The following is a 13,475-nucleotide window of genomic DNA, read 5'->3' as shown; positions in this document are numbered from 1 at the left end:
GAGGATAAACTCCCAGGTTCCCATTTAGCCAGCAGCTGACCTTCTTCATTGGAATTTTAAGGGAGTTTTGCACAGAAATAACAGTTTCCTCAGAATGGAGCCTCTAGACTAGGGCCAATTGTGGATTCAGAGGGATGAATTCTACCTGCCAGCGCTCAGGAGGGTCCCTGTTGATTTAAGTGGGAACCTCACACACTCAAGACCAGAACTAAGTCCTTAACAATTAAAACAAACAACAACAACAACAAAACAAACCTTTCCAGGGCTGAAAAAAGCAAGCCGGTGTGCCATGATGAAGGGGGTTCACGTAAGCAGGGAGCATAGTGCATTTAATCCATTGGAGATAAACAAGAAACGCCCCTCATCATCATATTGTCCATGAGCAACCTATACTGGGGGATGCTTAGCAGTACAGAGGGAACTGCCTTCCTGGCCTCCTCTCTACCAGAGGGAACATGGCTGTGGCAAAGAACATTTGAAACTGGTTGAGAGGGGGAACAGAACTGAGAAAATTAAGAACATAGAGGATCATTAAGAGAAAAAAATGGGCCCTATTAATAAGGGATCCTGCAGAATGAGCTTAAACACTGAGCCAGGTCAGAAACGACACGCATTCGGACATGCTGGCTGACATGGTTCCCATAGTGGCTTCACTGTTAGGAGCAAGGGCTCACATGCAGCTGTTTCAGACACAAGCCCTGAGCAAAGGGGCAGGAAGGGGAGAGAAAGAAAAGGAGATTTCAAACATCTGAGAGAAATACAGCAAATGAATGGTTTTCCGAATGGGTAACTGAAGCACATCAGGAGGTTAAGGCCCAAACTTACCAAAATGGCCAGTTTTGAGGCAACCTAAAAACTTCTTGTTTTCAGAGGTGCTGAACACCTGCAGCTTCCGCCAATCTCAGATGGAGCTCTCAGTGCTCCGGATAACAAGGCCTGCAGTGTCTAAAATTAAAAATCTCACCAAAAATATACATCACTGCCCACTTTTGACAGCTGCCCAAGTTCATAGAGGAACGGCTGTGGTAGGGCCAGCAAATGAGGCCACCTCTCTGAATCCCAGTCCAGCCCCTCAACTGAAAGGCCATCCTTCCTCTCCTCTGACATCCAAACAACTAACAAGATGTGCTATCACAGCAAGAAACTTAAGCATCCAACTCTCACCATGGGGGATAAAATGTTTCCGAACACACATGCCACCCTACAAGAAAATGGGTCACTGCTCTCTAGCCAATGGCAACTTTCTTCAAGTCCACGTGATAAATGGCAGGTTCACAGAGGGAGGCATGGGCTTGCTCTGTTTGCAGGGTTTATATAACAATTTATATACGGGCTATTCTCCAGCAGTTATGCACGTGTAATTCCCATTAACAGGAGGTTGGCGTAGGCACCAACAGGAGAACAGTCCCCTAAGTGGTCAGCATTTATAGAGAATATGCATTTTATATTCTAACAATGATCAGGACGAATCCATCAGGGAAGCATACAGCAGTTGTTGTGCCTTCGCAGGGATCTCACTGCAATCCAGCACCAACTAGCTGATGCCTTTAAGTATTTAAAAGAAAAGAAAAAAAAAATCAGCATCAACCAGCAGCCCTTTTTTCCCCCCCAGAGCCATTAATCTCATTCACGACATACACACACGTGCCCACCCATAACAAGAAAATCAGTCGGTCAAGTGGACACCACCCAGCACGTCTGCTTGAATGGGTCTATTTCAATTGGGGATTTTGCTTTCTAAATCTCAATGAGAAATTTCCCTTTGGACAACTGCTGAGCTGAGCCTTCCTTAGCTCAGCGTAAGATGATTAAAACCATGTTACCCAGGAGGAGAGAGAAAATATGGAACACTGACTATTTACCAGGGACAGAACCAGAAACCAATATCCAGAACCGCTACAGACAATGAAAGTGATTCCTACTTTCAAAAAAAATGAACTGTTTTCCCCCCGTCCCACCAAAAAAGGAAACCGTTCTAATCATTGCACATGCTGCCCTAGGTCATAATGAAACAGTTCTAGGGAGTCTGCAAAAACAGCCTCATTCTTGAGGACCCTATAAAGGGAGACAACTTAAGCAACTGACACAGAAAACCTCTAAAGATGAGCAGGGTTTCTAATAAAAACTCAATATTGTTCTTTGTTGATATATGGAAGAGAAAAATTGCTTTTATAATTGGAAGAATTTAGCATCCAATTTAGTTTCGAACAAAGGAATCCTGCAAAATTATACCTGCGCTACAGGTTTAAATTAAGTCTTTTCAATCGCTGGACCGGCAAGAGGGGGAGGGAGGCTTATAATAAGGGGAACTGCCAGGAGAAGGGGCTTAGTCTGAGTGTAACAGTAACTGTCACAAACAGTTTTCTTCTGTTAAATATTTCTTTCCTTGAATGACAGATGTTACAATCCTGAGAGCTCCAGAGTACCGTATATAAGGCATTACAGTCCACACGTTACAGGGCATTAACCTACTGCCCAGCAATCATGCCTCATCATCATCCAATACTCACACATGACTTCTTTTTTTCCCCCAGGTTCAGAAAACAGGTCATAATGAGAATAAAATAACACAGCAATAAGAGGCCAGGCTGAGGTCTCAGTTCCGATACTTTTCTTCTTCATATGCAGCATAAACCAGAATTGCTTTCTGCCCTCTGTCAGCAAAGGCACACACACTCACACAACCCCCTTTTAGGGCCAAACCTTCCGCTTTATAAAATCTTATGAGACATCTATTGTCATTAATGGGCCCAGTTTTGCATTCCTGGCACCCGTCAAACTCCCACTGATTCAATGCAGGATTGGGCCCATTTTGGTAACACTGTCATTCTATTGAAGCTGTTAACAAAACATACCTTATACTAAGCACTGTTTTGCCAGGAGTTTAACATGTCTAGAAAAAAAAATTGCTGTGAGCTAAAACCTAGCATAGCAGACAGGAGCAATTTAATATTTACTTAATCAATTTGGGTGGAAGAGGGAAGCAATTTTTTTTTTAATAAATTATATTACTCTAGAAACATGATTTAAGATCCTTGTTTAAACTTTTAACACACACACACAAAACCCACCACACCCTAACTCTAAATTAAAAACGGATATCTGGAAAATAATACGGTCTGATACACTTCAAGATCTCAACAATGTTTTTTGGGTTCCCTCCCCACCCTTCCGCCAGATTCTGAATGTAAGGATCCAATCCTACAAACCTTACTAGTGTGATGAAGGATTAATAACACAATTAGGTTCATTGATTTCAATGGGACTTCTCACATGAGTAGTAAATGCAAGATCTGGCCCTAAAAATGTGCTATTTGTGCAGTCCAGGCATATTCCACACACACCGGCAATAGACACCTCTCAAGGTTTTATTCTGAGGAACGTGTGTGCATGTTTGACAGCCAGATTGACAGAAAAAGATCCCAACAGCTCAGTATCAGAGGTCAATAACATGTGGGCTCAGAAGTATGATTACAATGGGCTCCATAACAGCCCTGGAGTCATCTCTATGATGTGGTATGATGCCGAATAAATAACACAGCTAACTATGCCTTTTAGAATGGAGTGCTAGTATAGTAACACAATAGACCATAATGATTCCAAATAAATAATTCAAATAATTCTGTTAATAAGCTTCCTTTTTAGAAGAGCTAAACATGAGTCTAAACATGCATTCAAAAATATTTTGGCCCTTCAGTAAGTTACATTCATTTAAAAAAGTCTTTCATCAAATATTTCCTTAAAAGCATGAGCTAAAAATCTAAATATATATAAAAAAAAATCTGATGCTTAAATACCACAACAATTGTGACTCAAAGCAACAAATATCCGGGGAGGCAAAAACAAAGTTAAGGGTGACAGTGCCATTATTAACCTATGTCATTGAGACCTTTCTCCACCTTCAGAAAAGCACAACATAAGGACACAGTGTCAGCCTTTACTCTGAACAGCCTAGCTTTCCCCGTTCTGTGGCACAAACCCTTAACATCTCATAACGTAGATGGTAGCGTCTCAAAACACATTCCAGAAAGGTTTTGGGTGGATTTGAGGAAGGGAAAACGGTGGCAGCTATCACATTGTGGAATGAACAAGTGAGAGTGCAAAAATTCCTAACTCCAACAGTAAATATAATTCCACATCCTTCCTTTATTACCCTTCCCCACCCCACGCACCTTTCCCTCCACCCAAAAAAATCATATGCTTTCTGATTTTGTCTCACCAGACTAAAATCTATTTGTGTCAGTTCAGAGAAGGGGGAAAATATCCTCAGATTGATAGTTCCACAGGCTATTATTAGTTTGTACTAAACTCCACCGGGCACTCCTGGATTGCAGATGCTGTACTGTGCACCTGTAAACCAGAAAAGCAATCTCTGTTTCTTCCTCTTAATCAAAATTAACATTTAGATAACTGTATTAAAGAAAAAACCGGAAACCTTCAAGCACTGGTGAAGTTTGAGTCTTCTAGCAACTTGCAGTCTATTTCTATTTTCCATGGGGGGCGGGGGGGACGGGGAACAGGAAGGATTTCACACCAAAGATTTCAAAACTTATTAGAAGAAAATAAAAATAAGGCTGCCTAAACGAACCGCCTAAAAAGAAGTAGCTTGCTGGAGTGTCACCTCCTGATAACCTATACAGAGCAATCTTTGCTCCTGCATACACACTCCAGGTAGTCACGCACTTGCAATACCCAAAGCCCATCGCCACTGCTGCCCCCGATCCCTTCGCACGCTGCGTGTATTAGAGAGTTTGCCAGAGAGGAGCTGCGGGTCATTACGTTAATTAACTTTCACCTATCCCTCCGAGCACACATCTCTCTCTCTCCCCACACCTCACTTTCGGAGGCATCTTCCTTGAAACCCGGGGAACTGCTATGCCCACACCACCCGGGCACCAGCCCCCCTTCCCGCGCCTTGCCCCGAGGGACAGCCCGGGGGCAGGGTGCCGGGCGGGTACTCACGTGTAGTGCTGCGGGAAGCTGTAGCAGTGGGCGGCGGGGGCGGCCAGCAGCAGGAGCAGCAGGAGCGGGCCGAGGGGAGCCGCGCGGCGGGGCTGCGCCGGCATCGCCATGTTGCCATGAAAGATGCAGCGGGGAAGGGCGAGCGGCGGCGAGCAACCTCTGCCCCCCCTCCTCCTCCTCCTCCCGGGGCCGCCGAGCGCCTCCTCCGCCGCCGCCGCCGCCGCCGGTGCGCTGAGCCGGGCCGTTCTCAGCGGGGCGGCCGGCAGCACTGAGCCCAGCAAAACGGAGCCTTTCCCTCAAATAGGCTGCCGAGGCGCCCAGCCTCCTCCCCCCTCGCCGCTTCTCCCCCCGGCCCCCCCATCGCCGGGCGGCACGCGCCCAGCCCAGCCCCGCCGCCGCGCATGCTCCCCCCGGCCCGCTGCCGCCGCGCGCCCCGGCCCGGCCCGAGCGCTCCGGACTCGAACGGGCGCAGCAGCTCAGCCAGTCCCCGCTCTCTACCTGTGTTCCCCACCAGGCTGTGTCCCCGCTGCAACCCCCACCCCACATGCATCCACCCCTCCTGTGCCCCCTGCAAACCAGCCCTCCCCCCATCTCCCTGCTCCAGCCCCTCCCTGTATACCAGCCCCCCATATTCTCCAGTGCGTCCCCCCCTGCCAGTGCCCCCTGCAAACCAGCCCCCCATCCCTCAGTGCATCCATCTGCCTTATGCCCCCTGTAAACCAGCCCCCTGCAAAGCATCCCCCCAGTGCATCCACCCTGCCTGTGCCCCCGCTGCAAACCAGCACCACCATCCCTCAGTGCATCGCTCCTCCCTGTGCCCCCCCATCTCCCTACATCCCTTATAAACCAGCCCCTCCAGCCTACCTGTAAACCTGCCACCCCATCCCTCAGTGCATCCATCCCGCAAACCTGCCCCCCATCCCCTGGTGCATCCACACTCCCCGTGCCAGCCCCTGTACTCCTCCTGCAAACCAACACCCAGCCCCTCTGTGCCCCCAGCAAGCCAGCCCTCCCACCCCTCCTAGGGCATCCACCCTGCTTGTGCCCCCCTGCAAACCAGCCCCCCATCCTCCAATGCATCCACCCCACTTGTGCCAGCTGCTGTGCCTCCTGCAAACAAGCCCCCATGCCCTCTGCAGACCAGACCCCCATCCTCTCTGCTGCATCCACCCAGCCTGTGCCATTGACAGAACAAGGAGTAATGGTCTCAAGTTGCAGTAGGGGAGGTTTAGGTTGGATATTAGGGAAAAGTTTTTCACTAGGAGGGTGGTGAAGCACTGGAATGGGTAACCTAAGGAGGTGGTGGAATCTGCTTCCTTAGAGGTTTTTAAGGTCAGGCTTGACAAAACCCTGGCTTGGATGATTTAGTCCTGCTTTGAACAGGGTTGGACTAGATGACCTCCTGAGGTCCCTTCCAACCCTGATATTCTATGATCACTGATCCCTGCAAACAAGCCCCCCATCCACCCAGTGATCCACCCTGCCTCTACCAGCCCCCTGCAAACTAGTCCCCCGCCCTGTGCCCTCCTCAAACCAGTCCCCCATCCTCCCCAATACATCCACCCTGCCTGTGCCAGCCCCAGTGCCCCCTGCAAACCAGCCCCCATCCCAGTGCATCTACCCTGCCTGTGCCAGCCACTGGGCTCCCTGCAAACTAGCCCCCACCACCCCAGTGCATCCACCCTACCTTTCCCAGCACTTGGGCCCCCTGTAAACCAGCCCGCAGACCCCCTGCAAACCAGCCCCCAGCCATCCACCCTGCCTGTGCCAGCCCCTGTACCTCCTGCAAACCAGTCGCATGCTCCATCCACCCTACCTATGCAAGCCCCAGGCCCCCTGCAAACCAGCCACCACCCTCATCCCCCCCAATGCATCCACCCTGACTGTGCCAGCCCTGGGACCCCTGAAAACCAACCCCCCCCCAGTGCATCCACCCTGCCTGTGCCAGCCCCAGGGCCTCCTGCAAACCACACTTCCTCCCCAGCTGGTGCATCCACCTTGCCTGTGCCATCGCTATGCCCCCTGGAAACCAGCCCCCCACTCCAGCTGGTGCATCCACTTCTGTGCCAATCCCCATGCCAATGCAAATTAGACCCACCTCTCTGCTGCCAGTTACACCTGCTGGGGGGAAATCAGGGAGAAGGGTCTGTGCCTATTTGCATGAGAGAGGAAATTGAGATGATTTAATTCTACTCCACTAAAGAAGCCATTCATTCCTATGGCCTCAGGACATGTGTGCACAATTCCCAGGGCCCTCACTAATAATCTGTCTCATTCTGGCCCCTTCCATTTGGGCTGCAAAATTTAAGATTAGCACTCCCACCCCACCCCCAGTAGGCAGGAAAGTGTGTAATTTAGTTTGTGCACTTCATTTTTTTTTTAATAGATCTGTGCCATGCTTGGGGCACATCTGCACTTATAATTTTTTTAAAAGAACAATTTAGGGGTCATTGTCCAACAAATTGGGAGGATTTGGGGAGGGCTCTCTAAAATCCCAACTCACCCTCCAACCCTCCCACCCCACCACACCCCCAATAAAAGCCAAGGCAAATAAATGGTCCTTGCACCATGCTCTAATGGGGCAACAAATTCTGCTTTTGGAGAAGCAAAGCAGGAAGCACATTGCAGAGCTGAGGACACCTGTCCCCCACCCTCCACAGGGCACCCTCACTCCATGCCCCCTCCCAGTTAAAATGGAGGTTGGGCAGCTAGCTTACATTCTAAGACAATCTCAACTGCCACATCATGTCACACAGGGCAGTGGTCTTGGAGGTAGCTGGCACCCAACTTCTTTGGGGTTTAAAACCTTGCCCCTTCAATTTAATACGGAAATAAATACAAAGTTAATGCCGCACTGATGTAACATGCATCCTAAAGGAGATTCCCCCAAAACAGCAGGCTGCTGCAGTTTGATGGGCATTAAGGTATAGCAATGTGTAGAGTACATTACAGAAATGGGAGGCATTGGGTACACTAGAGCAGAGCCCCTGCATGACCAGTTAAGGTTCACCACCATAGCACCCCTTATCAGAGCTTCCTGTGCAGGGGTTCTCACATCCTAGTGCACAGGATCCAGCCTTCTGGCTGAGAAGCATCTAGTTCAGCTGCCTTTCAGCACAACAGAGATTTAGCTAATGCCCAAAAGACCAACAAATCAATCCATCTTCAGTGCCCTGTTCTCTGTCCCCTTTCTTGGGGGACTCTGGAGTCTTTTCCTCAGCTCTAGTACTGAGCACAGACCCCCTCAGACTGAGGGGGGGGAGGGGGGGGGAGCATGTCTACTCTCCTGCTGCTCCAATCTCTTTATACACATCTCTCTGCAGCTTCCTCCCAAAGACTGGCCCCTCTCTCTGCCTTTTATGAGGCCCAGGTGACCATTAAGTTATCACCTGACCCTTCTTAATCCCACCCCCTTTGGCTGAGAAGTAACTAATTAATTATGGCACAGGTGAAGCACATGTGACAAACTGGCCTTTAACCCTCTCTAGCCCATGTTGGGGTTTTACTCCATCACAGTCAGTCCCCACGTCTAAAAGAAATGGTTGCACCATTTTGGCTGGGTGTGAATGACCAAAGGAATTCGGATGTAACCTAAATAGATTCACCAGCACCCAAGGTTATGAACTTCTGTAACAAAAGGCAGTCCAGCTTCTGTCACTGGGGGAGCTAGTATCTTCTCTTCCATGTCTTCTGCAGGTTCTGTCGTGAGTCTTTATTTTCTTAAAGTCCCAATTCCTGGAGTCAAGTGAATCACCCTTTTAATTTTTAAGAAAGTAACTGTCTAGCTCTCCAGGTTGTGGATAAAAGTTTGGAAGCATGATCTGACTGCAAGCTAAAGGTTCAAACATCAGAAGGTAAATAAAATGACTCCAAAATTATTATTTTTTAAGTCTCATGATTTGGGGGTCTTAGTTAAAAAAAAGTCTTAAGACTTGGGGTTGGTAATACCACTTCAGGCTGATTGCATCAGAGCCTCAGTCTTAGCTGGAGAGAGTCACAGACAGCTTGCCTTCAACAAAACCCCATCCCCAGCAAGAGACTGGGACAGTGGGTCAACTTCCCCACCCAGGATGAATGAGAAGGAGATATAGAGATGAGTGTCATCCCAATACTGCCTCACTATCTCCCCCAATAGCCTAAATCTAGGTTGTCCTTGGTCAGGGAACTCTGAGGACCAGAGCAACTTTGCCTCCTCTAGAACCTTAGAAACAGAGTGAAAATTTGCAAGATTATCCATATCCAGAAATGTTTTTAAGCTAGACCCTAGCAAATGCTCCCTTAAGAGGTCTAGGTTGGATATTAGGAAAAACTATTTCACTAGGAGGGCGGTGAAGCACTATAATGGGTTACCTAGGGAGGTGGTGGAATTTCCTTCCTTAGAGGTTTTTAAGGCCTGGCTTGACAAAGCCCTGGCTGGGATAATTTAGTTGGGATTGGTCCTGCTTTGAGCAGGGGGTTGGACTAGATGGTCTCCTGAGGTCTCTTCCAGCCCTGATCTTCTATGACTCTAAGAGACTTGGGTCCATCTTTTAGATGGTGACCCAAAGCACCACCAGCATCTCAGCAAGTGAAAGGGGGCTAAATTCCAGAACCCACTGGGAAACCGAAAGCTCCATCTGAATCCATGTGATCAGGTCCACATGAGGACATCTCAGAGTTGAGAAACACTGTCGTATAAATTAGAACTATGAAGATTTACTAGATTGACTATCAACCAGAAAAGGTCCATTGAGCAAGGCAGCCCAGCACACTGAGGTACAAAAATGTTGTTACATACCCAAGGTCACATAGAAAGTCAGTCATAAAACCAGCACTAGAATCCAAGGTCTAGATAGAGAGGGTTTGCAGGATCCAAAAGAAGCCCCACTTCCCACTCCTGTGCATCAATAAAATAATAATGAATGTAATACTTTTATCTCATGGTTTCCTTGTGCTCCTGTCCATTTCTTGTACTTATCTGTTGAATCTTGTCTTGGACTTAGACTGTAAGCTCCTCAGGCATGGACTGTCATTTTATTTTGTGTTTGTACAGCACCTAGCACAGCGAGGCCTTGGCCTATGATCGGTGTCCCCAAGTGCTACTGTAATACAAATACTACTAATAATTATGTAGATATTACACAGTACTTTTCATCAGAGAATCTCAAAGTGCTTTACTAAGTCAAGTAAGCATAATGTGACAGATATTGCAATCACAGGCAATATCTGTGGGGACCGCAGTGTATTAAATCTGAATGGTTTATGAATGATTGTGTTCTGCTCCATGCAGTAGGGCTACCACAGCTGCAACAGAAATTAAAAAAAACAGAGAGGTGATTAAGTTGAATCAATGAGACTAAACAACTCTAGAAGGGTACCAACCCCTAGAGGGGACTGTATCTACTGATTAAAGTTGGGTTTCCAGAGATGAGGAGACAAAGAAAGGGCTTTTGGCATAAAAGGGTGAGCTTGAACTGACTCAGGGCCTTCTTTTGGATCCAGCAAACAGACAGAATCTTCTGTCAATACCCCTTCCTGCCTCCCCCCTCCCAAGCCCCCCCCCCCCCCGCAAGCCTTGTGCAAGGACTTGGAAAGACTTCAGCCTACTAAGGTCCCATTACATGAATGGGTGACTCCAGGTATGTGTAGTGCATGTTTAAATGTCTATTGTTTGCATGTGTTTTCACCTTAAGAATAAAGGTGCTTGCTTCAAGAGAGCTGTGTGGTAACTTATAACCACTGGTGCTTAGCCCTCAGAGAGAAAGTGACACACAGACACTAGTCATTAGGCAGATCGGCTTCCTGGGGATATCACAGTGTAAGGCTCTGCAGCCTTAAAATTCCCAGTCAGAAGGGAGTGGGGCAAGAGTCCCTATCCAGAGACAGGAGACTTGACTGGGCACTCTTGGAGTGGATCATGGAGGAGTGACAATCTCCACTTGATAAATGGGGAAACTGAGGCAAAGAGGGATGAAGTGTCTTGCCCCAGTCAGGAGCAAGGAGTACATTCAAGTAATTTTCACATAAAATTTAGACCCTGTCCTCAGAAGGAGTCATATTCTGTTCTCAGTTACAGCCGTGCATTATCTTAGCATTAATGCGTTTGCCATGGTCTACCTGAGAGATGACTTTTTCTGGAGCAGCCAGTACAACTGAGAAGAGAATTTGGCCTTGGAAGTTTGGGTGCACAAGGAATCCATCAATGGGCCCCAAATGTCTCTATTAACTGCTTTCCACTATTGCTGTCTAGGGTTGCTAAGAGTTGCTATCAAAGCCCTCCCAGAAAGAGTGATGTGGAGAGTTTCCCTCTTTTTAAAAAGTTTTGCTGCAAACCTCCCTTGTGCATATGGGTATTTTGTTTTTGTTTTGTTCAGGGACGGCTCTAGGCACCTGCGTTCCAAGCATGTGCTTGGGGTGGCCCCTTTCAAGGGGCAGCATTGTGGTTCCCCCCGCTTGGGGCAGCAAAAAAAAAAAACCAACCACCACAAAAAACACACAACACAACAACCTGGAGCCAGCCCTGGTTTTGTTGCAGTGGTTCCCCCACTCCCATTATACGTGTAGCCCTCTGCATTTGCAACTGTGAATGCTTTTAACCATGTTTTACTTCGTATTGAGAGCACTGTAATCTGGGAATAGACAGTCTGCTAAAAGCAACCCGTTTGAAAACAGTCTTAAGCGTGATGGGGCAAAAATGAAGGTAATAGCACACATGAGAGGGGAAATGTTGGTTTACAGCCACTTGCTGCTAAATTAGCCCTGACATCTCCCAGATAAAGCCCATTGCCCCTGGTACGAACCTGTATCAAGGGGCTCTCCTATATCCTCATCATCATCTTTACACAGATAGCTAGACACCAAACAAACTTTGGAAGTTTACATATATTTGCCAGTCAATGAACATAAGGGAGCAACATCCATGACCTGCATTAAAACTGTAGGCATGGCAGGGATCTAAAGCCAACAACTTACCCTCAAGATATATGCTTCACCATCAAAGTAAGCAACTCACTAGGTGCACCTCCACATCCAGTAGTCCTGCCCCATTCCCTGCCATGACTTGTGCTAGAAAGTCTCACAGACACTGTGGCTACAACATTCCTTACACTTCCTGCAGCTGGGACCGGAGTACAACGTGGCTACTTGGAAAGAACAGTAGCACCAGGCACCATGAAGTTCCACAAAACTAGGATGCAGCTGCTACGTTGAATTCATTCACTGTGAGCAAAAAAAGTTTCTGCAGCTGTTTTCAAAATGTCAATTTTGATTCCCAAAGTACATCTCAGCACTTTCTCCCCACATGAATTGGAGGTAGCAGCACAGCACTGTAACATTTACTGGACCCCACATAGTTCACCACATGATTGTGTCACAGGGCTGTGGGTATGTCAGTAAAGTAGAGATCTTCCTCAGAGCCAGTTTTTCAGCACAGCTCCTTATGGTCCAACTGGGATGGGATGGAATTCCATTTTCTTCAGGGCTTCTGCAATATCTTGCTCACCCAGGATCTGTTAGGATGCATGCACGTGCCTTCCCAATGCACCTGTATTGATCCAGCATGAGAAGCAGCCATGCCATGCAGGCAGCAACTAGTGAGAAACCACCACCACTTCACCAGAATATGGACCAAAGAAGAAGGCCATTGTCACAGGAAGTGTCCCATCCCTGGCGGGGGGGGGGGGGTGCGATCAAATTGTGAGGCTCTTCAAGAGATGTATTTGACAGCAGCAGAGCTATAAAATACAGTGGTGTAGTGGAAGGTAAAGGGGCTCTTTACTGCACTGTAGCACGGCGGGCACTCACCACCATAGCACCTCCTGCGGGTCATCTGGGAATTAGCTCAGTTCCAGCCTCAAAGCACCTCTTGCTGGCCAGTCTAGTGCCTGCTTCCTCCTGATCATCACTTATAGCACTTTAGACCCCACGTCCCTCCCAGATCCCAGTGCCCCTGACTTTGGGGTGCTGCCCCACAGCAGTGCCCCCCACACTCTGGGTCTCCCCTCCCCAGGGAACCCCAATCCCCTCAGCCCACCTCACCTCAGTGAGCCACTGCCAGTCCTCATCTAGCCCCTTCCTTCAGGGGCAAACTGCAGTCTGAAGTAACCACTCATCATCGGCAAGGGGGTTTGGACCTGCTGCCTTTCCAGCCCCAGCTGCCTCCCTGCAGCCCTAGTACCTCCCCTGGCCTTTAGGAAGGCCTCAGCCTGGGGACTCACCAGGCCAGAGCTCCTCAGCTCTGTCTGCCTTTGCCTCCGCCCTGCCTCAAGTACCCTGCTTGCTCTCCCAAGCAGCCTAGTCCTCTTTGCTCCTCAGCTGGAGCAAGAGTGTCTTTCATGCTCTCAGCCTGCCCTTTTCTCAGGGTCAGCTGGACCCTAATTGGGTGTGGCCACACCTGTAGCTGTTTACCCAATCAGCCTCCCTTGGCTGCTTTTAACCCCTTCCTAACTGGAGTGGGGTGACCGTCCCGCTACACGCACAAAAGGCTCTTCTAACCTTTCCGCTTCTGGAATGGAAGACACCAAAGGGAGTGAGTT

General features: G+C 48.4%; 1 protein-coding gene across 2 annotated transcripts in view; it reads right to left on the bottom strand.

Moving 5' to 3' along the window:
- The window catches only part of CACNA2D2 (calcium voltage-gated channel auxiliary subunit alpha2delta 2), a 590,375-nt gene extending 585,123 nt beyond the window's left edge, over window positions 1-5,252 (bottom strand). The window contains exon 1 of one of the 2 annotated variants that reach the window (XM_042861788.2): window positions 4,963-5,252. In XM_042861788.2, coding sequence (XP_042717722.2) covers window positions 4,963-5,072 — 110 coding nt within the window. In that variant the 5' untranslated portion in view covers window positions 5,073-5,252. The remainder of the gene's footprint in view (window positions 1-4,962) is intronic. The other variant, XM_042861789.2, reaches the window with a different exon arrangement.
- Window positions 5,253-13,475: the final 8,223 nt, after the last annotated feature.

This window comes from Chrysemys picta, chromosome 7, assembly GCF_011386835.1.
Source record: "Chrysemys picta bellii isolate R12L10 chromosome 7, ASM1138683v2, whole genome shotgun sequence".
In the NCBI taxonomy this organism is placed as follows: Eukaryota; Metazoa; Chordata; order Testudines; family Emydidae; genus Chrysemys; species Chrysemys picta.
The sequence above is the reverse complement of the archived record's forward strand: the minus strand, read 5'-3'. Positions and strand labels throughout refer to the sequence as shown.